Here is a 23,899-nt window from a genome sequence, read left to right as displayed (position 1 = left end):
ATATCGTGAATCGATTGAAGTTAGATATGTATACCATAGAATGCTTAGTCAGTGGTGTAGAGAAGTTAAGTGTTCGCATACGAGACCGATGGTCATGGATTCGATCACATGTAACTGGGACATCAGCGCAAACTGCCGAGGAGTCTCGCACTAAAACTAAATGGCCTTCCAGTGCTTTTGAGTTTGCGTTGGTGATCTAGCTAAGACTAGTCAGTAATTCATAACTATGACTATACAATATTGTTATGAGGTAATAAAAGAACCAAACTCACTCTTCTGATGTGCAACATCTGTTGGCCCAACAAGCCCTAATGCTTGGATAAATCCTCTTATCCATGAACCCATTTGCGATTTATCGATAGCATCAAATAATAATGGTGTTGTACACTCCGTTGGAACAGATAAACGGATAGCTGATGAATGTCTTTTATCACTACTACCAGCCAAACCTAATTCAACTTTATCACTATTCAATGGTAACGAAAATATAGGCCAATTATAATTTTCATCGATATATTGATTAGAATTTTGACTGATTTTACTATAACCTTTTCTACTATTTTGATGGATTTCAAGACACTTCAATCTTAAACAACACCATTTAATAGTCCAAGGCACTTGATCAGGTATAGAAATGAAAGCATCACCTAGAGATGGATGGTGGGGAAAAAAAGCAGAAGAGTTAAATATGGAATGATGAGAATAAGGATAGAGAGTATGAGGTCGACAAAAAGTCAATTAAAAATATACTTTAAACTATATAATATACTGATTTTTAGAAAAGATCGATTGCGGCTAAAAATGGAATCAAGAAAGCGTATTTTGTCTTGACTAAGACTTGTCAGCTGGAAGCACACTTGTATTCCAAAGTTAATTTTCACACTGAGACTCAAGACCACTATCATTCGCTTGAAACAATGCATTAGCCGTCGATCTATTGAGTTCACACAGCCGCTAGCTTGTGTTTGTCACCAGGATCTAGATACATACAAATGACGAGTCCTAAACAGGAATAAATATGCATCCTGAATTTCACTCTACAAATAATAATCCTTTTATTCTGAAAAACCTTGTGACAGAACGGTTAAAACAAAGAAATTCGTACAGGATGCACATACATCAACAAATACCGGTCGAAAAATTCAGTCATTAATGTCAACAACGGGATAATTTCAATCCTTACAATTAATAGTATACACAATATTATGAAACTAAACAGAGTCAAAAAAAATAGCTTTACTTTTTCCAGTTGTAGAGAAAACCTTACCAAAGTAATATCAAAACCACAAGATCACTATGTCGAACATTATTTGGGCTGACTAGAGTCTATTGCACCATCATTGTGGAATAGAAACGACGTATGAATGAATGCTTATTTCAAAAGGACACTCCTACTGATGCAAATTTTTTATAGAAGCGTAAATCTGTAGGAAAAGTCATTCCATTTATAGTTTACTCTTAAACAAATTCAGTAATTAATAATGCAATGGACAATTATAACTAATGTAGCAAAGATACGTTTAAATGGAATTAGAAATAATGTATAAGATCGCCTATACTATATAGTAATATCTACTGAACATACTGACAATCGTATATGTCTATAAACAACGTAATAGGATAAATGATCTTACGTGAAGAGATAGTTTGCAGACATAGATCCATTAAAAAATGGACCTACCTTAATTCATACTACGAGAAGTTATAAGAATTACAGAAAAGATTAGTCGATAAAATAAAAACAGCCAGTAAATACTACTTACTCAGCTATCTGATCACATAAACAAGTAGTAATGGAACAAAGTAGTTAAGGTATCCAACTTACAGCCACTAGATCGTACATTTGAGTCCCGACTCAAGTACTTCAGTCTATGTAGCCAGATTGTATCATTAGCCCTTACACATAAAGTATATTTAAAAGCCAAGTACACGGAAGCTGTACTTAATATATGAATTACATCTATCTTCCCATCTAGTCAAATAAATGATTAGGTAAAACAAAATAATGGTCATTTGAAAATATCTACGAAATGGCGAAATATTCCACAATTTGTCACCCTCATATATTTGCCGTATTTAATAGTAATACAACCAAAATTTCTAATTTATATGTTAGTAAAGTAAACGAAACATTAAATTCATCTCACTATAAAGGAAAATAATTACTTAATACAAGCTTACCTGCTATGACTATGTGATTATCATTGGATGCATCAGTAGTATATGAAGCAGTAGAATGTGACCTTATCGCGTTTAAATCCAACAATGGACCATAATTTGATGTCAGGTATATCTGTGAGGAGAAAAGATCCGACGTTGCCGCTGAAGAATCATAACGAACAGATCGAGGTCGATTATTATTTGTAGAAGAAGATGGGATAACTGTTGGAGTTGTGTGTTGATTTAAAAATCTCACACCAGCTGATACTAAGTGGGACCAACCAAATCCTTTGCCAGAATTCCCAGATGAGTTCCATACACAAGCAGCGGGAGGAGGCGGTAGAGACAGCGATGAAATCATATGCTGTGATTGTTGTTGAAGACATTGAACTGATGAAAATTTTGAGCTAGACAAATTATTTTTCCACTGTCCATCACTTAACATTCGTCTATGTCCTTTTAACGCCGTTTCATCTTGAGATACATTCGAATAACTATTAGTTAATGGTTCTAAAGATTGTGGTAAAGATTTACGTATACGACGTTTAGAACTAAACGATTCTACTTTACGACGCATTGATGAAATTAAACTACTACGACGTGAATTCTGTTTTAGATTTATTGTACTTGTATCAAATACAGACGACAACGTCATTGATGATAAAGGTCTTGATGGTATTACAACACTAGAAGAGAGACAACGATGAATTGAATCTGTCATAATACTACCATTAAGGGAAGAGTCATTAGTATTGATAGCATCATCAATGGGAGAAGTTGTCATTCTATGGTTTGTTACAGATTTTTCTCCTTTACGATTAAGTTGAGAATTAGTTTCACAAGAACTTAATAAAACACCAGCATTACGGTTATCAAATGATAGACTTTTTGTAGGATTTACAGATCGAACTGACTCCGCGCATGTTGTTTTGTTTAAAGTTAAAAATTCACTGTCAACCTGAAAAACCAAAAAAAAAGACAAAATGTTTTATGTTCCAGAATATGATATAAAATATGTAACTAGCTAGCTGATAAGAAATCAGTGAAAGAAAGGAATTCAAAAGAGAAATTAGAGTGAGTGTTCTGTAAATACGGAACCGATCATATTGATTTAAGGAAATAAATTTATGTTATAAATTCATTATTATTATTATTATTATTATTATTAAGATGGGTTAGTGAGGCTGTAATTCATTATGGAGAGTGTAGACTAGAATAACCGCCCATCAATGATGCGTGATAATTGCCAGTATAGGAATAAGTTTCAAGAAAGCCAGAACCTTGTAAAATAGGACATGACACCAACCCATGAAGTTATTGACCATTTGACTGAACTATATAGGTAAATGCAGATTATCTGATGGGGTTCAGAACAATTATGATGACCAATAGTTAAAGACGTTACGTAACATAGAATAGAAGCGACCTCTCAATAAAACAGACACAGTTCTCTTTGTCCTCTCTTTAAATCCTGAGTTGAGAAAGTTATGTTATACCTTCTATTCAGTGAATATATTCTTTCTTTATGTAACATACTGTTTATGTTTAATTTCTTTTACGATCATCACTGCTACCAGTGTTATATTCACCCCTCTACAATTCGTTTTATCAATCTCATATCGGTCTTACTGATAATGACAATTTTTAGACCATTGTATATTTTATCCTATGTCCCACTCTAATCATAAACGATTGATTGAGTATTTGTATTTCAAAAATAAGACAGTAAAAAAAATCTTTTACAGAATACTCACAAAGCTTTAAAATCTAAGGCTAATTAATATAAAAGATTTACATTGTACTACTTATTAATTATTAAGTACGCAAAATGAATAAAGGAAATGTCTCGAATGACAAGCACAATGATGAAGTTTATTTAAAATAAACCATGTGAATGGCCAGCAAGTGATAACAATAGAATACATATTATACTCCTTACCTGTAGATCAGTTACATCCGTAGAAGAAGAACGATTATTGCAACTTGATAACTGTGGAGATGTGAAGTTTCGGTCAGTTGTATAACTAATATTCTTGTTAGCATTAATAGTAAAAGTGGTAGACGTTTGAGTATTAGCGGAATTTGGAACATTCAAATGTGGTAAAAATGAACAAACCTCCATTGGTATAGAACCTTGAGAGTACTGGTTAATTTGCTGAATTTTAAGAAATAAGATATTACAACAATATTTAAGTCAGTATATGAATGTTATGGTAGTCAGTTCAATTAAGATTCTAATGAGCTATATAACTGGTGTTCATTATGTAAAATAATAGAAATAAAGTATTCTGGGGCTTACTTGCGAAGATATTTTTACATCATTGGTGAACATCATAGAACAGCACTGAAGAAACTCAGAGACTATTGAAAAACTGAATCAACCAACTAACTATGATACTTGAATCTCAATGAGGTGTATGGTCGTGTGTGTGCATGTTTTAATCTACCCCTACGAATTTTATAGATAAAATCATTAGTGAGTTGCATATTCCCAATTTCAGTATATTCATTATACACTAAAATACATATATCTACTATACACAATACTACAACTGTTTCACTCTTCCATCAGCCACGAATTTGTATAACACCGATGACATCACATGATCATGTCACTATATATAAAAACAATTTATTTTGATATTGTACCACTGGACGCTGACTTAGCTGTTCTAATGGTGTTTGCTGCGAAAACTGAAAACCTTGGATATGATCACTGATGGGATTGTAAGTAAACAAAGCTGATGAATCCCATAATAGCACGATGAAGCAATTGTTTAGTACGCCTTAGTTTTCATTAGTATTCCAACTAAAGACCATTTGTGATGAATAATACAACCCTCATACGATCAATTCATTCAATTACAAAAAAAAGTAGAGAACAAGTGCATTTCCATAATAATTCAACTTACTTGAACCCAAATCAGCGCTTGTTCTTCTGTAGGTGCAGCTAAGACAATAATTTCACGACTAGAGTGTACTATTTTAATCACATGTTCCATACCACTGTCACGACCTGAATAAATACCAGTGGAACCGTACAAGAATAAAGCTAATGACGGTGTCATTGAGTGACCAGTTTTATAAGCAACTAATCTTGAATCATTTGTTAATAGACATAAATTCAATTGTATCCATTTATTTGATTTATAACGATGTGACAGTATACCAGCTAATGTCCATATTGGATCAGTTAAAGAACTGCTCGGTCGACGTGTTTGACAGCCATTCACATTCTTTTTTGGTAATCTAACAAGGTGAAATTTCAGATAATAAAAAAAGAATAAACAAATATATCAATATTACGTTGGATCTAACGAGAAAAGGAACAGATTTTCTGTATTATATTTCGGAGTCCGTGTGATTAAAAAGACCAATTGTAGGATCTCTAGTCCGAGTATTGATTGATCCACCTAGATTGGCGGTATAGAACTAATGACTTTTCTTTGACCAACAACCAAAAGACAGAAAGATAATCAGCTGAGATCTATACTTATTGATCCAGTATGCGGTCCCCATATATTCCTTTGCCCAATAGTCAGAAAAGAATAACAACACAGCAAGAAGATAACTTCTGTTGTACAGTTCAGTTCATAATTAAAACTAGTGTGATAATATGAGCTGATTTCCAGATCTCATATCAACATAAATAAGGAATTATAATATGGACGTAAGTCAAATAGGACAAAGCAATGGGTTCATAACTAATAAGCGATAATAAAGTAAAAGAGAAAAATTCTTTATGGGCCAAACAAAGGCTTACAACTAGAATAATGTAAGAATAGAATAATTCAAATATTTAGTAGTTATACAATAAAAGTATAAATAATAATTCTTTGAAAGATAGTCCCAAAAGTTACACTTTTACAGTATCTCTCCCCCCCATCATAGCAACTTTTTAGACATTAGTATACCAAAACAAAAGAAGTAAATAATTCGAGTAAATATATAAAGACCTACACAAACGAACAGTTTGCGAACACAGATCATTCGACCAAAATAGATTCAACGTTTAAGTTCATACAATAAAATAAACAGAAACCTGCAAAGCACAGTAAGCTTCCATCTTTTTAGCTTTGTTGAAGCATTTGGTATATATTTAGAAGAACTAGAACTCTGTATAGCAAATGATTCTATTTAACCTCATCTTCTACGATAACCTTAACCTTTATTTCTTCTCAAAACCACAAATGTTCTTCCTTTTCATATCCATTGAACTTTGGCTTCGAACCGGCTTATTCTTGTCTCCATACCCTCGTTGATGATGTCATTCCGAGCACAGGAGAAGAAAGTATGTATCTTATTAAAAACTGCTCCTGACCAATGCTGTATTTGAGCGACCTTAATGTGATTCAAGACATCGTCAAGGGTGTCTTTATCGATAAAATTCATTTGCCCAGCCTATCCACAAATACTGACCCTAACATACCTTATCTTAGCTTGCTCAACTCTAACACCTATAACTCAAACTCATAAGCCTAACTACACGACCAACTTTGAACGCCTAAACCTAAACTATTTTTGTCTACGATAGTAGTTCAACATGCAACCGTTCATTAGTCATTTTAAAATTAACTGTCCATTGTAATTTTATTATTTCTTACTGTAAACTGTTTTATGATTAAAAACATATTTCACATTGGCTCAACCAACATCAGTCACCATGATGTAAATTTTAAAAAAACAACAGAATTACACTTATAGAGTTATTAGAGAATGTTTGAATTATCCTATTGATGATATGCTTCACTGAATTCTAGGGTGAGAGGTACTAAGTTCAAGTCACGATGCGAACCTCGACACAGATGCACATACACTTGGCAGATGAGTCGTAAACAAAAAGAAAGCCACTTTCTAGATTCTACAGCTAGCTAAAATTCATACAATTTATGGAGAATCACACTTAATTTCAAAATATTTAAATTATAAAGACATTATCATAGTTAAGAGTATATACATATACTCTTTGTATAGAAATCTCCAATTGTGAAGTCAGACTAAGCAAAATACAATTAATGGATACCAACTCAATGGTTTAAAGGATAAATGCTTGCTATAAGATAAAGAAAGTCTTGGCTTCAATTCCGATTGGGATCCTGGATAAGCAGTGTTGACAACTCTTATACCAGAATGAAACAATTATCTCTAACACTTGTTGATTTTCATTAGTTATCTGAGGTTAATCTATGGTGCAAAACATAAACAAAAAGAAATTAGTATGCTAAACCCAACTTCTTTTTTTCTGTAGTGTATAGTACCAAAATACACTTTCTTCCATTCAATGATCATACACGAACACGCCCCCCATCCTTCCTATCTATAAGTTACAATCAGAATTCTTTCACTACTCACAGTTGAACATTTTCTTTCAATCATCTACCTATTTACAGTTTATAATCATCACAATAAAGTTTCCAGCGAATTTCTCACATGAATAGTTTCTACCTTTTCTGGAGGGGGGGTGAACTAAGTGTAATGGATTTTTTTATTTAATTGAACGAAAGATTAGTTAATTAGTAAACAAACTATATGAGTACATATGTATATTCATTAAAATAAATACACAGAAATTAAAAAAAAACAGAGCACGTGGGATTAATTGGTAAACAAATTAGTTCATATACGGTTTATTTATTTATCTACCAAATTCATAACACAGTATGTAAGTATACAAGAATACTAATTAATGAACTGACAACACTGACGACAACTAATATATGGTAAATATACCGGAAATAGAGGAAAGTATTAAATACTTATTGGAAATCACATTCACTACACATAATATGATGTACAGTACGTCAAATGAATTTTGATTGTCTGGCTTGATATATATCAAAGCGTCAAACCATGTGAACTGGACTATTTCATTCTAGTTTCTTGTGATGTGTCCTTGACCAATTAGTTAATCAAATATAAGTACTTATCACATGATTACTGTGGTCCGATGTGACATTTACGAACATATTATAACGTCCAGTATATTTTAAAACAGTTAAAGTACACATTAAACATGAAAACAAAAGTATTTATTGAATATCAGATATACGAAATCATGTACAATAGACATAATAGAAAAACAAAAATAATGTACATTCACTTTAGGAATAATAATAACATTAGGTTAAATTAAATGGAGATATCACCCCCAATACTAATAATAATAATCATGGATGTTCAACAGTGATTAGATTTTGAGAGATGAGATTCCCTGAAAAATAGTGACACGCCTGAACCGGTAGAAATCGACTATGCTAGATGTGAGGCAATTACCTTTTAACAGTATTAGAAAATGACTCCACAATATTGGGAATCGATTCAAGTTAGAACTGCAAAGTATTCGTTGCCGAAGTTTAAAGCACTCTCCATAAGACCTGAAGGTCCTGAGCTCGGTTGCTGGTGACGGTTGTGGACGTAAACTGTTGAGTAGTTCCATACTACAACGAAAAAGCTATCCACTGTTTCCTAGTCTCAATGGTTGTTTAACTAATGTCAGTTCATGATGTAAACTACGGAATTTCATCATCGCTACAATCACACTATGCCAATAACGAACAAACCAAAATCATAATAAAAAATAAGCAATCCGACACATAATTGAGCAGATTAATCACTATTGTTTGGTTACACGTCAGTTTTGTCATTAATTACCATTCAATCAACCTTGAAGTAAAACTGTTTGATAGACACATTTGTGTATAGTATTCATTCCTTTTCAATAACCTATAATATCTCAGGTTATAAATTGTATTAGTAAGATGTCTATCATGCACACAGATCAACCCTTTGATCAAATGGACAAGTTCATTTTGTGGTCACATGAGAATGTATACATATAATTAGTTATACAACAATATTTTTGTCAGTCTAATTACATAATAAAATGAATGAACAATTGAGAATATCGGAGTTTGTGTTATCGATTGACTATACATAGATTGTCTAGTCAGAGATATCAACACCGGTAACATAATTAATCAAATAACAATTAAAAAAATTATAAAATGAACAGAATATAATATAATTTCATTGCTTTATGAAACCTAAAAAACACAGATATATGATATCAATACTGCCATTTTAAGGGGGAGATAACAGTTACAATTGAATATGAATGTACGTAGACATAGTGGATGAGCATTTTTTAGACTGGTGAATAATATGTTTATTTCAAAATAACAACAGCATTCTAATATGGAACTCCATAATAGTATGCACCATTAAAAACCAAATCCAGGGTCTTTAAGTACTCGCGATAAAAGCTTAACGATTAAAACACCTGGGTCAGAGTCCAACTAAACAAGTTCTACTTAAACCAATTTCCAATATAGCACAATGAATATTTAATGCCACGGGTAACTATTTCACTCCCCACATATCTGAACACCAGTCACAACTTCTCACTAGAACTTTGAGATAAGTTGAAATAACTAGTTAGCTAGCTGATGAGAAATTCAATACTAGGACGAGATATTTGTTTAGTGCTTCCTGCTATTCACTTTTAACCCAACTGAAATCACTCTATGATGAACACAGTTGATAAATCGAAACAATCTCCGTAAAATTCATTCAAGTAACAACAACGATCCAATATTCTTCTTTATAAAAGAACTTAAATTCAAAACGTAACTAGAGAATAAAACAGAATGATACAAGTCTATTGTAAATTATTTAAGTTTACTCAATTTTTTAGAACCTATATTATCAAAGACCAATGTTTAAAGAAATTACAAGTGATGTAGTTCAAAAGTGATGAAAAAAAAATCACAGCTACATGCATTTGGTATAGTTTTCCCTTTGGTCAAATTTACAGATAACGTTGAATTACTCAAGTTCAAGAAAACGAACCCAATGCCATGGTAAACATACCAAACCATGATGCGCTGATTATAGACTGCACTATAATTAATTAAAGAGGAGAAATTTGATTTAAAGTATCATTTCCCTTTTGATGGTTATTGGAAAAATTATTGAGATGAATGCAATTTTAATAAGTAGAAATGATTTAAATGGGTAAACAGCTAGTTTATCCAATCGTAGTAGGTTTTCGGTATATCAGAGAGGAAATATATATAGAACATTTCGAGAAGATTCCTTTCCAAAAAATTATTACACCCGTTCCTCCAAATCGAAAGTACATACTGCCAAGAGATAAAATTTATAAAAATAACTGACAAGAGAACAAATGTCTTAGAAAGAACGGTCCTAATCGCCAATTGTATAGATACTTCATTTTATTGATCCCACTACTGAAGTACCAACGAATATCATCGAGGACATGTTGGGCCACGTAAAAGCTACTTATAACTACACAAAGACTCTCGAAGAAGGATATACTCTATGAATGAAGACCTTGACCAGATGTTTTTCAAGACCAAGACAAAGGAGTAGAAAGGTAATCTAGAAAAATTGACTGATGATATAAAAATAACACATTTTGTAATTCCTTTCATTCACATTTGTTGTTTCCTAATTGGTTGAAAGGGATCAAATATTTCTCTACGTGAGTTTGGAAGTAAGTCAAATTTAGTACCATACTGAAACGTAACTGAGACTAAAATGTTCAAAAGTTGACCTTGTGAAGGGTAAAGCATAAGCTTTGATAAATTTAAAACTAGGACATCATCGAATAGTGTTTCAGTGAGTCTTTAACTGATGTCACATGGTCAGTGATAAAAGACCATGTTAAATATCCTACTAAGTCTCTGAATACTACGACTTCACTACAAAAAAGATAGTACAGAGGTTTGAATGGCGCAAACAAATGATGGACTGAATAAGAGCACACGCAAAAAAAACAAATTGTACATTGTAATTTCTTGGACCAAGAAAGGTGGCCAAATTCTAAGCTGTTTATTAAGAAAGTTCTGTACAGACGTTAAACAGTGATCCATAATTAAAACAGACATTTATTCATTCAATCAATCATATACAGCACTTAACTGTCCGGAAAGAAAGGCGTAGACAAACCGGCATTTAGATAAAATGGTATTCATATGCATATACATATAGAGTAACTATATTTAATGGAACGATGAGTCATAACATGTAAACAAAACGATTTACACGTATGCAATAATCATCATCTACTAGTCTATAGACAGACACACACAATCCTCTTTTCTCCAACGTAATCCACAGAAAAAAAAACAAGTTTTACGCTGAACGGATTTATTCAACGTATGCACATACATACATACATACATATACACATACAAACTTACAATCAGTCCCCCTTAGCTGACGCATTTTTAAACGTATGTCTTACATAGAGACGGGATTTTTTAATAAGACAATTAACACTGTTTTTAATTGGTTAGTTTATTGTTTATCAAAACAAATAGTCATGTGAGCAGTAATAATTTTAATCGAATTAATTTTGTAAATCGATTGAAAAACATTTCATGTATAGAGCAATGGAAAATTCACTAATGAAAAGGAGTACAGGAAGCTGGTAACAGTTGATTCGTAGTTGATTTGATACTCCTTAAAGAGCACATTCACAATCAAGTACGAGAATGGTTCAACATGAAATAGATCGCTTTGGGTGTGACATGATCTAGGACACCCCGAAGTATAGTGAAAAGACTATCCAGTGTTCTGTACTATTGAAATCGTTCTCCAGCTGACGTCATTCTGTGGTGCAAACTATAGTCAAAATAACACTGTGTGACGAGGTAGTGAATCTTTACCAACTAAGACGGAAACTAAAATTGAATGAACACTAGCAGCCTTGTGTCATATCCTAGCGAAGACATAAGTACGGGTAATTTCCGGGACCTATCAATGGACGATTATCCTATGTATATTCTTATTGTTTAACTATTGAGTAATTAGATTGTGTATATCTATATTCATCTTATTATAAGCTTCATTTTGACCTATGAATTATTACTGTACGATTTACTGTTCCCAAATTATGTTCAGTTTAGTGATTACTGTATCCCATGTTCACAGCCATATTTGGCTTGATCTTGTACAAATATTATTTCCTACTTTATGGTGTGATGCGATCTATCTGTCTGGTATATAAACAGAGTATGCTTGAAATAAATGATTCACATAGCAGAAGCTGCAATTGGTGTTTTTGGACTCAATTGGAAGGGCTAGGTGGACAAGGGACCAATAAGGGTGCTAGACTACTCATACTGGTCGAACGTCATTGAGTGGCACAGTATTGAAATTAGAAAAGTCGTATTTCGATTGGTGAATAAATTACGTGATAATAGCCGGACATAAAATCAATAACGAATTAGCATACGTCCTATTTTTATAAAGTCAAAACACTTGAGTCAATCCTCAGTCTTTATTGGTTCTCTGTATAGCAACTTCTTGCCTAGCCCAACCCGTTCAGTCCAGAGCATCAACACCATCCTCCGCTGTGTGAACCGTATATTTCAGACGTACCTGATTTATATAAAAGCAGATCAGACTGTATCAAACCATTAAATGAAAAATAATAATCGTGCAAGATAAAACCAAAAGTGGCTGTGAGTATAGGATACTATAACTGATAAATTAGGAATAAATTAGTGATGGTAAATCATATAATAATAGCCAATAGATTAATTGAAAGCTTATGATTATATATATATATATATATATATATATATATATATATATATAATCTAGCTACTTAATTATTATCCAATGAGAACATATGTAATAATAGTCTATAAATAACTCCTAGTAGTTACCGTTCATTTATTCTTCATTCAGATATAACAATCTTTAATCCCAATCTCTAGCATTGACCTTTGAAGGGGTTGACACGTTTACCACTGATTCATTGCTAAAATTTAGCCTCACCACATGATTAATGCATGATAAAATCTTGATTCTAAAGAATGTTTAAGATGGAGAATAGCTAGCTGAAAACTTTTATAACTGTGACAAATGATGTTGTTTCAAACTCAATAAGAAGAAAAAAACTCTTTCGAGATTGTAGTTGTCTTCTTAGTAAACAATACCTAATACGAGATCTAGATTCATAATTCTCTTTCAATAGTTTGCAGACAATAAACACTATATTTTAAAAAAATGCATCCTGGAGTCTCTTAAACTGATGATATTTTAATTTGATCGAAAGAATTCGATCAGCAGATGGCATCAGTTACTGACAAGTGATTATAATCAGTATAAAATGAACACTAACTACAAAATATAGCTAGAAAGAATTAACGGTTAAAATAAATCAGTAATTCAGTAATAAAACACTTTTCAAAAATACATTGCTTATAGATAAACGATTTAAGTCACTAAAACTACTGAACAAATAATTAGGAAGATGTTCATTTCCCCCAAATGCCCTGGTACGACCGAGAGTGGGGAGAGTCCGCTCGCCCTCTCCAAATGCTCTCACATGGCCACACATATATAGCCTCTGTCAGGGAGGTCCTACTCACTGCCTTCTCGTGGCGGGGGTGTTGTCTACGAAATTGATAGGGCGAAAAGCGAATGTCCGGCGCTTTAACCGGGTTGGTGGACACGGAGGGTCCACCTAGGGGAGTTGGAAAACCCTGATTCCAAATCAATGGTGCACATGGGCTCCAGTATCCTGAGGGAACAAATGGCGTATGAATCAATCGTTGGTCACCGGCCGCCATGGGACTGCATCTACTTACGATGCTCCACTGCCTTGCGGATCAGACCTTTAGGTCAAAGGCTCCGGATGTGGCCCCCTAAGAAAACCACCTGCTTCGGTTTGGGCACTCGGGCAGTATCACAGCCCTCACACAAATCAAATGGGATTTGTGTGGAGCATATATATCTGGTGCCCCTTTGTACCAATATTTATGTGTTTAAATGTAATAATAATAGTTAAAAAAAGGAACTTTTAAGTGAATAATTCTGAAATTAAGCTTAAAATACTAAATAGAAATAGATTATTGATGGATAAGCTTTGTAAACACCTTTGAAATGTATTATACATGCCTAGCTACTACTTACCCTAACAAGGTTGAAAAGGTGAGAAGTGAGCAAATGAAAATATAGTATAAGACTGAAGTTATTGACTTCACATAAAGGTATATGTACTTTTTTGGTTAGAGTTTATACATTAGTTGTAATTTATGCTTAAAGATATTAACTGATATATTCAGTAATCGGGTGCAATTATCAGCATCCTATATCACCTTCTTGATTTACACTATTGACATACTTTTCAATTCTTCTTCTTGTACGAATATCCATAGCACATATAGCTTTCTATTATGTTCGATGTTATTTCTCCTTTTTTATACCTCTTACCTCTTTCAATTCTTTTCTCAGTATACTGATTTATGGTGTTAATGACATGAATCGAAACCGGTTTGTGTCATCTTTTACACTAAATATGACTCAGTAATTGACATATATTGTATATACATATGCCTAATGATATTTAACCTACAACTATTGTTAGTTACGAATCAAAGGAACAAAAAATCGAAAAATATTTGACAGAATTTGTTACTGTATTTCATCTCTCAGTTTAACACATAATTTGACCAACAACAAAAAAGAATAGATCTATATACAGATACATCTTTTAAGACTACCAATAAATGCTTATCTTACTAACTCTCTTTTTTTACCTACACCCACGCTTAGTTCATTTATCAACAACAAAATGCATTATACTGATCAAAGTAATATTCTTATATCGAACCATGTATTTAGCACCATTATAGGCTCTGTTGTCCTGAGACTATAAACAAGACAAAACAATTTCTATCTTTAGAAATAATCAAAGCATTATTCATCCTTACATCCTGACAATATAAAAACAGAAAATACGCAATATGTAGAGTAAATATTGCCAATAAAAAATCACCATTGTGGTTAACGTTAACGTTCTCTCTTTGCCAACCCTCTTTATATACATAAACATATATATGTATAGGTACATGTCCACCTCCCACCCTTAGTCGCATATCAAACAAAAAGATCGACGACGAAGTAGCTATAGTAACGCAAACAACAACAAACATAATGGAAGAGGAATAGAAATAAATTACCATCTATATATATCATATTTGTACCATTGTATCATAATTGTACCACTGAATACAACTGAACTAAATTGGAACAAATAGTTTAGATTTTGTAAAAAGGAAATTGATATTGGTAATGTACATACCTTTTGAGAAGATACTTGACTATATTGTAAACACAATATACACAAAACCATAATCAAAGCGATACATAATAAATGAAGACAATATAACTTAGTAAAAATAACAAGTGAATCAATGTACACTGTAAGTAGTTTGTTTTTAAAAAAGTGGTTCTTATATGTAAAATAAGACAACAGAATGTTGAGTACAGAGTGTATGTGAAAATATTTAGGCAGCGACACTAGTAAATGTCAATAGGACGAAAACAATCAATTCTGAATATAAAGACACCTGATGACAATAAAACATACAAGAATAATCATTTACAATTGAGGACATCAGGACAAACTGATTTGACTGGTAGAAAAACGAAAAAAATGCTCACTTTTTTATAAGGTAAACACTGATGGTGTTGCACAAAACGACAATGAAAGCTTTCCAATTAAACTATCTAGATTAGAGAGATGAATAACACTAAAATAATTCAATTGAGCTATAAATTTTATCCATCATGTCAAGATGTTTTAAAAGTTTTTCAATTAAAGAACTAGATTAGTTTAACATAGAATAAATAAAACTAACAAGTAAACTATGGAATACGTAGATGAATATCACCTAGAGATATGAAAAATCTTTTATGCTGCAAACAACTGATTTAACTGACTTACTAAACATTGGTTAATACATAGACAATAAAAAATGTTACCATTTAATTTACGGTAGACAGTGAAAGTGTTCAATTTGCTAGGAAGATTGTTTAAGACTAAAGGAGTCATTACTTTGAAATAATCACCCATGAAGTAAAAGAATAAAATTATTACTAATTAATAGTTACAGCGAAACACTAACTTCAGTCAGTCTTAGGCAACATTAAACTTGTTATAAATATGTGCATAGGTTCACGTTACCAAACGATATCGCCATAATGAAATGAAATAAATGTTATAGTAGAAGTGTGGCGTATGCTATGTCGACGAAAATCAGTAGCATGCAACACTAATCAGAATGTCTATCAAAAGAAAGTTTAGAAGATTGAACTGAAAAAAAAAGAGAAACATAAAAGAATTGAGAATTGGAAGAGTCATGAAGGATGTAAAGGACAACTGATGGGAGATATGAGAATAAAGTATTTAGTGGTAGTAAAGAGCATCAACCACGGATAATATGATGATTCGAGAAAAATGGATTTGTAGGAAAAAAAATGAGTAAAATAATTTTAAAACTCAAGATTTAAAGGGAAGCAAAGAGTGAATGAATATGCGCCTCTATGATTGATTCGGCGTTATGTCAATCAGGATCTAAAACTATTGATCGCAGTAATCGTGTGGATCCCAACTAAACAATATGTACCTACCTGCATGACACAGTTCAACAGTCAATAACTTTGTGGGTGATGCCACATCATGGCATGACCATCGTCAAAATCACAATCACACTTCTCTAAACTGATTAGAGCATCAAGGTCTAATTGCTCATTAGAAATACTATCATATCTTGTTATCGATAATTACATTCCTATTAATCAGATATTTGAAATAAGGTAGTGACTCGAGACTGAAAGTCTTTTTGTAGGAATACAACTACTTGTAGACATTATTATTAACATTTGAATCTTGGTCATTTGTATTTAATGTACAAAATAATCACTTCCATCATCAAGAAGTCTGGAAATTTAGTTTACTATTAAGAACGAAAAGTTAATTTTTGATCCCTAAACTGGATTCTTAGATAAAGAGGGTTCACTTGTCAGAGCTGGAAAGACCTGATCTAATATTACTGATGTCCAGGCATGAGATATGCGTATTTAATAAAAGAAATAAGAATACTGTGAATACATCAAAGATACATCTGGTGTAATGTAAAGTAGAAAATATTCTAATCAGAAAAACAAAAAAACACGAAGAAAGGATCTGTTAAAATTTAATGCGATTTTGTCATGAACAGGGCATGAGAACCATGAAGGAAGTAAATACAACTATCAACAGGGGCACTCATAAACATATAAAGTAAGAGGAGGGATAATAAAAACGTGTAAAGAGCGAGAAAACAACATCTAAACATAATACTTGAATTTACTGACAAATGAGACTATATAAAATAATAAAATGTTCAATAATCATTAAATAATAGTAATTATAATTACTATTATTATCATTAGTGTAGGCATTCATATTACTATCATTCCTATCAGTAGTAATTAATAAACAGTAAGTATATGTTAAATGTTATAACTTGTGGCCGAGTGGATGCCCTGTTAACGTATGACGTGTTAAGACCGTCAATCAGAGAGCAGCGAATTATCGATCGAACCAATGACACACGGCAACTGTACGAGCAGTCTAGAATACTTGTCGGTCCTGCTTCTGATTAGCCCAGCCAGTTAAGCCCAAAACACTAATTTCAGCCTCTGCAGTATGAATCATTTATTTCAAGCATACTGGGTTTATATGACAATTAAACGGACCACATCGCACCATCAAATAGAAAATAACACTTGTACAAGATTTAGCCAAATGTGGTTGTGAATGTGGGAGGCAGTAATTCATAGACTAAGGATGACTCAAGAATGATGAATCGCATAATAATAGTCTATGAGTCAAAATAAAGCTTATAATAAGAGGGACGCGAATATGAATAGTTTAGTTAGTTAACAATTATACAATAAAAATATACACATAATATTGGTCCATAAACGGGTCCCAAAGTTATCATTCACTATTGTTATCGGGACATAACATTAAACAATATAATTAACGTATATAATTTGCTTAAATTTTCAAATGACGTCAATAATGGACAGTAAACACTTTATAATAAAACAAAATGGAAATACTATAATCATGAAAAACTATTTATCATTGATAATTGAACATTGAATAACTTCAAAAATGTCAATCAATATATATATATACTTATAAGTAATATATTCATCATAAACCCTAATAAAAGACTAACAATAGCTTAGATGTGAATATATATTTGAAGGTAATAAAAATTATGCGAAGGTATAAGTTTGTTTATTGTTCACTTACCAACAGGTATATACATATATATGTTACACTGAAAATTATCGCATTCTCTCTGAATCTCGCTTTATCTCTGTTTCTGTCACACATACACACATATACATATATGAACATACAAGATTTGAAACAGAAAAACAGATTGAACTAAACTAATACATCATTAAAATTGTAAAATTAGGGTTCATATTATTTAAATTGAGTAAAGCGAATAAAACACTTGAAGATGTTTAACGATTAAGCTAATAAATCCATTTCTAACAGTCTGTCATACGATTAACGTCCATTAAAGTTCCAGACAAATACAATGATCTCTGTTTATTAGTTACTCGAATTTTTCGAAGAATAGCAAACATTTTATAGTTTATATCATTGACTGACCATAGTTAGATTATCAGTGAAAATCAGGAAGTATTGAAAAGCTGTTTCATTTCAGTAAGGGACTATACAAACGATTGTGCTATATTGCGAATCAATTGGAGTTAGAAATGTAAACCATCAAATGACGAGTTAGTAATTTTTTAAAGGTTAAGGTGCAAGCAGCGAGACCTAAAAATTTTGCGTCACACCATCCCCAATGTAGCCGTGAACGTAAATTACGAAAAAACAACTATCTAGTACTTCTTGGTTTTCAATGTTTCCCAACTAAGGTTAGTTAGTGATATACACGGTAAAACCCAACAATTTACACAAAACCCTCCAAACTAATATGATAAACTTCTTTCAATCATGATACCAGTATATACTATCAAGTGAGAATCTGTGTTATTCACACAAAACACTAAATAAATGTGTATAAACGCTTACATTAATGTTCTATCCTGTTTGATAGTATCAATTGTATCGGATAATCCCATTGAATCGACTAGAGTTCTCGTCGCTTCACTAACTGCAGCATTATTGTCAAGCCAATCATGTGGAACAGTTGAGTTAGTTTTTTTATCTTGAATAATTTCTAGGGTGGAAAGTTGAATTTAACAAAATAAAAAATAAGTAAAGAGATATAACAGTCGATAATAAAAATAATAATAGACATATTCTCATTTTAAAAACAGTTTTGTGTTAACCAAAACATAGTACGAGTGGCAAGACTATAAGTTATGAAGGATCTCTCAGCGATACACTACAATGACTTTGAGAAACATCAACCGCTTTCTGGTAAAAAAAAATAGGGTGGTAAATAAGTGTGAGAAATTGGGAACAACGTCAGCCATAGTGCTAAATTGCTGTTTAGTCGTATGGATGGATGAATTTCGGACCAAAATACAAATGTCTTTATTATAAAACTGATTGGTTCATCCAGAAATTATACGCCCACTACGCATACTAATTATATACAAAGTGACAAGTTGATAATTTCTTTTGTTTGCTGAATCTATATGCAAAGTATTAAATGATAAGACTATAATATACTTGAATAGGATGTAAGAATAATGTCTTATGACACTTATTCATATGAAAACGACATATATATGTACAAAACCTCTTATATAAACTTTGAAAAAAAAACATGATTCGAGAAATAAAGTAGAAAATAATTTGGCACTCAAGATCTAAGGGAAGATAAAGAGTGGATATGCCTGAGCTAGAGAAACCGATTCTAAACCATGTAACTCAACGTCTCCAACCACTGGTTATGATTACCACATGGACTCCGTCTGAATTTAACAACACAGCCCAGACAAATAGTCAATGGTTTTATGGACTGATATTAGATTTTGATCTGCTTATATTTGCACAAAATAAGATTAATACATATTAATATAGGATTTCGTTGACGGATTGAAGACCTCGGCCAACTTACGACTTTTTAAAAAAAAAAGTTGATAGTAATGGAAAGAAATCAATCAGGTTGAGCCCGCCCTTAAATGCCCTGGTACGGCCGAGAGTGGGAAAAGTCAGCTCTTCTTCTAGAAATGCTCTTACATGGTCACGTGCATACAACCACTGCCAGGGAAGTCCTACTCACTGCCTTCTCGTGGCGGGGGTGTTGTTTACGAAATCGAGAGGATGAAAAGAGAATGTCCGTTGCTCTAACCGGATTGGTGGACACGGAAAGTCCACCTAGGGAAGTTGGAAACCCTGATTCCAAACCAATGGTGCACATGGGCTCCAGTATCCTGAGGGAACAAATGGCGTATGAACCAATCGTTGGTCACCGGTTACCATGAGACTGCATCTCCTTACGAAGCTCCACTGCCTTATAGATCAGACATTTAGGTCAAAGGCTCCAGGTGTGGTCCCCTAAGGAAACTACCTGGTATGGTTTGGGCACACAGACAGTATCTCAGCCCTCACATAAATCGAATGATTTATGTGGTGCATATCTATTTAGTGCCTCCTTGTACCAATATTTATGTGTTTAAACAATAATAAATAATAAATAATCAGTTCGAGTTATTGAAAACAAAAACATCAATCTTCTAAAATGTATACTGAAAATGGAATAGTAAGCATACTTACATATGAAGCAAGGTCAATAATCACTACTAAACAAATTGACTACGAAATTCTGCTAATGAACAACTGACAATAAATGTCAACAGTTTTATTAAACGATAACACTAATTTCCGAAAAGACTACATGATTGAAATAATGGAATTTGTAAAACGCCAAAAACAACTGAACAATATCAGTCGCCTAATCATATGATAAACTTTTCATAATCAATCAACGATATAAATGTATTTCACTGTTTTTGTTAAATTTAGATCAAATAATATGGGTGTGAAAACAAAGCTGAATTGATGGGAAAGAACACAAGCTTGGAATCTAACGAAAACAAATTTGTTCTATTTTGCTGTCAATGTTCACAAGAATCAAAATAATGATTGAAACATGAAAAGTTTTGTAATTTTTCAGTATAGCCTATGCTAACTCCTAATTACAAACGATTGAGATATACTTCTAATAACAAATTCAATCTACACGATCACTGGTACATAACACTTCAGCTATAAAATACGCAAAGTGATCGGAGACAGAAAGAGTAATAAATAGTTCAGAATAAGCTTGGTATTGAAGAGATCAAAGTTGAAATCGCACCACAATGTACACATCGTAACAAACAATGACCTAGGAGGAATACAGGAAAATGAGCTAAACTAAAAGTGAGAACAACCAATCAAATAACAAGGAAAAGGTCAATGCAGAAACATGAATTAGAAAAATATTCATCACATAGGAACTAATAAAAGGAATTTGATAATATGAAGTCGTACAAGCAGGTTGATAACTAAAGAGTTATAAACCTTAGGAATTTAGTAGAAAGCACAAGAACAAAATATACTTATTTTAAGTAATGAATATCAAAGTGGAACGGTGGCTCAGTGGTTAAATGGTACGAAATTCACCAAATAAGCTGCAGATTCAAATGACACTCCAACTACATCAGTTTGGTCAACCTGATAGTATCGTTGGTTCGCAAACCAGCAGTTTGAATAAAAGTCAAGTACGTAAATATCCGAATGGGGAAAAAGTCAGTCAAAAGAATATCAAATAGTAAAAGGCAACATCTTCTAGTGATGCATAAACATGCGCACACATGAACGTACATGCATACATACATACATAAATACGATAAGACATACCTAATTGAGGTGATAGTGACAATCGATTGAATTGTTTCTTTCTGTACAACATTTCGTTAGTGGATGTAATTGATGATTTCGAACGAATAGGTGTGATTGTTGATGACGCTGATAATGACGATGTTAAACAGGTTACTGATTCTGCGGCAGTAGTGGTGCTGGTGTTAGTTAATAATACTGTTGTGGCATGTTTTGGTACTTCATACGGATCGTCTAATTTACAAAATAACTTATGTAGTTGAGATTTTTTTGGTGGTAAAGGAGGCGGGAGAGTAGATGAAACTGAAGATGATATAAGTGAATTTCGTGTTCTATCAAAACTATACACAGATTTATTGTCTGATGGTGATTCGTATGAAATTCCATGGATTGAATGACCAGATGATGACAGTGATGATTGAAATACATCGGAAACTTGTGAATTTCTCTTATCAACTGATGTACCAGAAGTTGTTGTAACAGGTATTTTGAACGAATCTATGCGAACAGATGGTGGTGATGGACTATAGAGAGAAAAACAAAAAAACCATTAAATCACACAGGAATCTTTATACATAAGAGTATTCATTACTGAGTAGTAATTTAGTTCATAACATAATGGAAAAGACAAAAATCTAGGAACTCATGGGAGATAATCGACAACAGATGTATTATGTTATTCAACTCATTTACCACGTGGTATGGATTGATGTACTTGGCTTTGAGTCAGATTCGGCGTGTGACGGTTAATAATAATACCTAGTTGACCTAGACGAAGTAGATGGAGTGGAGTTTGGACCTGTAACTTGGAAACTGAAAATCTAAGATCATAACCATTGGATCGCCACTCCACTCAGAGTATTTCTCAAGTGAAAGGAGGAAATACTTATCACAGATATATATATATATATATATATATAATAGACTTAGAGCTGCATTCATGAGAGGGATAAAGATACTACTCGAAACGAAATAATCGAATTAGTATTTAAATAAGTCATACAACGTTATTTAGAATAGATGGGTTGAGGCAGTTAGTGAAGCGCTGAATAAGCATTCCATCCTACTTGGGACTTATCAACTGGATGCACCTGCATCCCAGTATTATTGCTCATTATTCGGATTCAAACCCATTAACTTTCGCTTCAACTTATTATCCATTGAGCCACCTACCTTTACAAACAAAAACTCATACTCATAAGCTATTAGTTATCTCAGCTTAGTGGCTCAGTGAATAACCAGTCTCAAATACTATGCAATATACGTTCTGGCTAGCCACTAATAAAAACTAGCTACTCAAAGATAATATAGTGGGAATCCGCTTAGGACGTACATATGTTAATAGAGACTGACTAATTACAGAACTTAACATCAACAAAAGTAAAATACAAAACCTTACGAATAAATGATCCTATGCTTTAAATTTATATGCTTAAGTCATACACATTTATTGTGTTTAAAAGTTTACAACTCCATAAATATGAAGAGTACAGTTATTATAGCTTTGTAGTCATCATGTACTCATTCGGCAAAAATAGCAACATCAGAAAGGTAGTTAACGATATTCTTAACCGGTAAGCTAAATCAACATGAAACCTTTATACTGTTTAATAAAAATCGAGAGAAAAAAAAGCACATAAATATTTACAAGATGAGAATAAACAATCTTTAAGTGAAATATTTCCCTTTGCCCCATATAGACATTCATTTCTTTTTAATAGCAATGAAACTGTGTTTATAATAATTTATTGTTGGAACTACCGAAAAAGTAATCGCATTTACACAATTACTTTATTGAAGAAAAAAATTGAACGCCGTAAAGAAAAAGTGAGAGAGACAGTAATGTGTATTTCATAAAAGTGAACAGTCACCGTCGTCTTCAATATTATTATTACTATTATCGCTGTTTATTTATTTATTTAAACACATAAATATTGGTACAAGGAGGCACTAAATAGATATGCACCACATAAATCATTCGATTTATGTGAGGGCTGAGATACTGTCTGTGTGCCCAAACCATACCAGGTAGTTTCCTTAGGGGACCAC

General features: G+C 32.6%; 1 protein-coding gene across 1 annotated transcript in view; it reads right to left on the bottom strand.

Annotated features, from left to right (window-relative positions):
* Smp_145680 (hypothetical protein) overlaps window positions 1-23,899 on the bottom strand; it is a gene marked incomplete at both ends in the record, with an annotated part of 48,436 nt that overhangs the window by 12,172 nt on the left and 12,365 nt on the right. The window contains 6 exons of the mRNA XM_018797695.1: window positions 273-647; window positions 2,182-3,118; window positions 4,100-4,315; window positions 5,073-5,409; window positions 19,088-19,235; window positions 21,872-22,374. Coding sequence (XP_018652712.1) covers window positions 273-647; window positions 2,182-3,118; window positions 4,100-4,315; window positions 5,073-5,409; window positions 19,088-19,235; window positions 21,872-22,374 — 2,516 coding nt within the window. The remainder of the gene's footprint in view (window positions 1-272; window positions 648-2,181; window positions 3,119-4,099; window positions 4,316-5,072; window positions 5,410-19,087; window positions 19,236-21,871; window positions 22,375-23,899) is intronic.

The sequence above is a fragment of the Schistosoma mansoni genome, chromosome 5 (genome assembly GCF_000237925.1).
Source record: "Schistosoma mansoni strain Puerto Rico chromosome 5, complete genome".
NCBI classification, from domain to species: Eukaryota; Metazoa; Platyhelminthes; class Trematoda; order Strigeidida; family Schistosomatidae; genus Schistosoma; species Schistosoma mansoni.
This window is presented reverse-complemented; position numbering and strand designations above follow the sequence as displayed.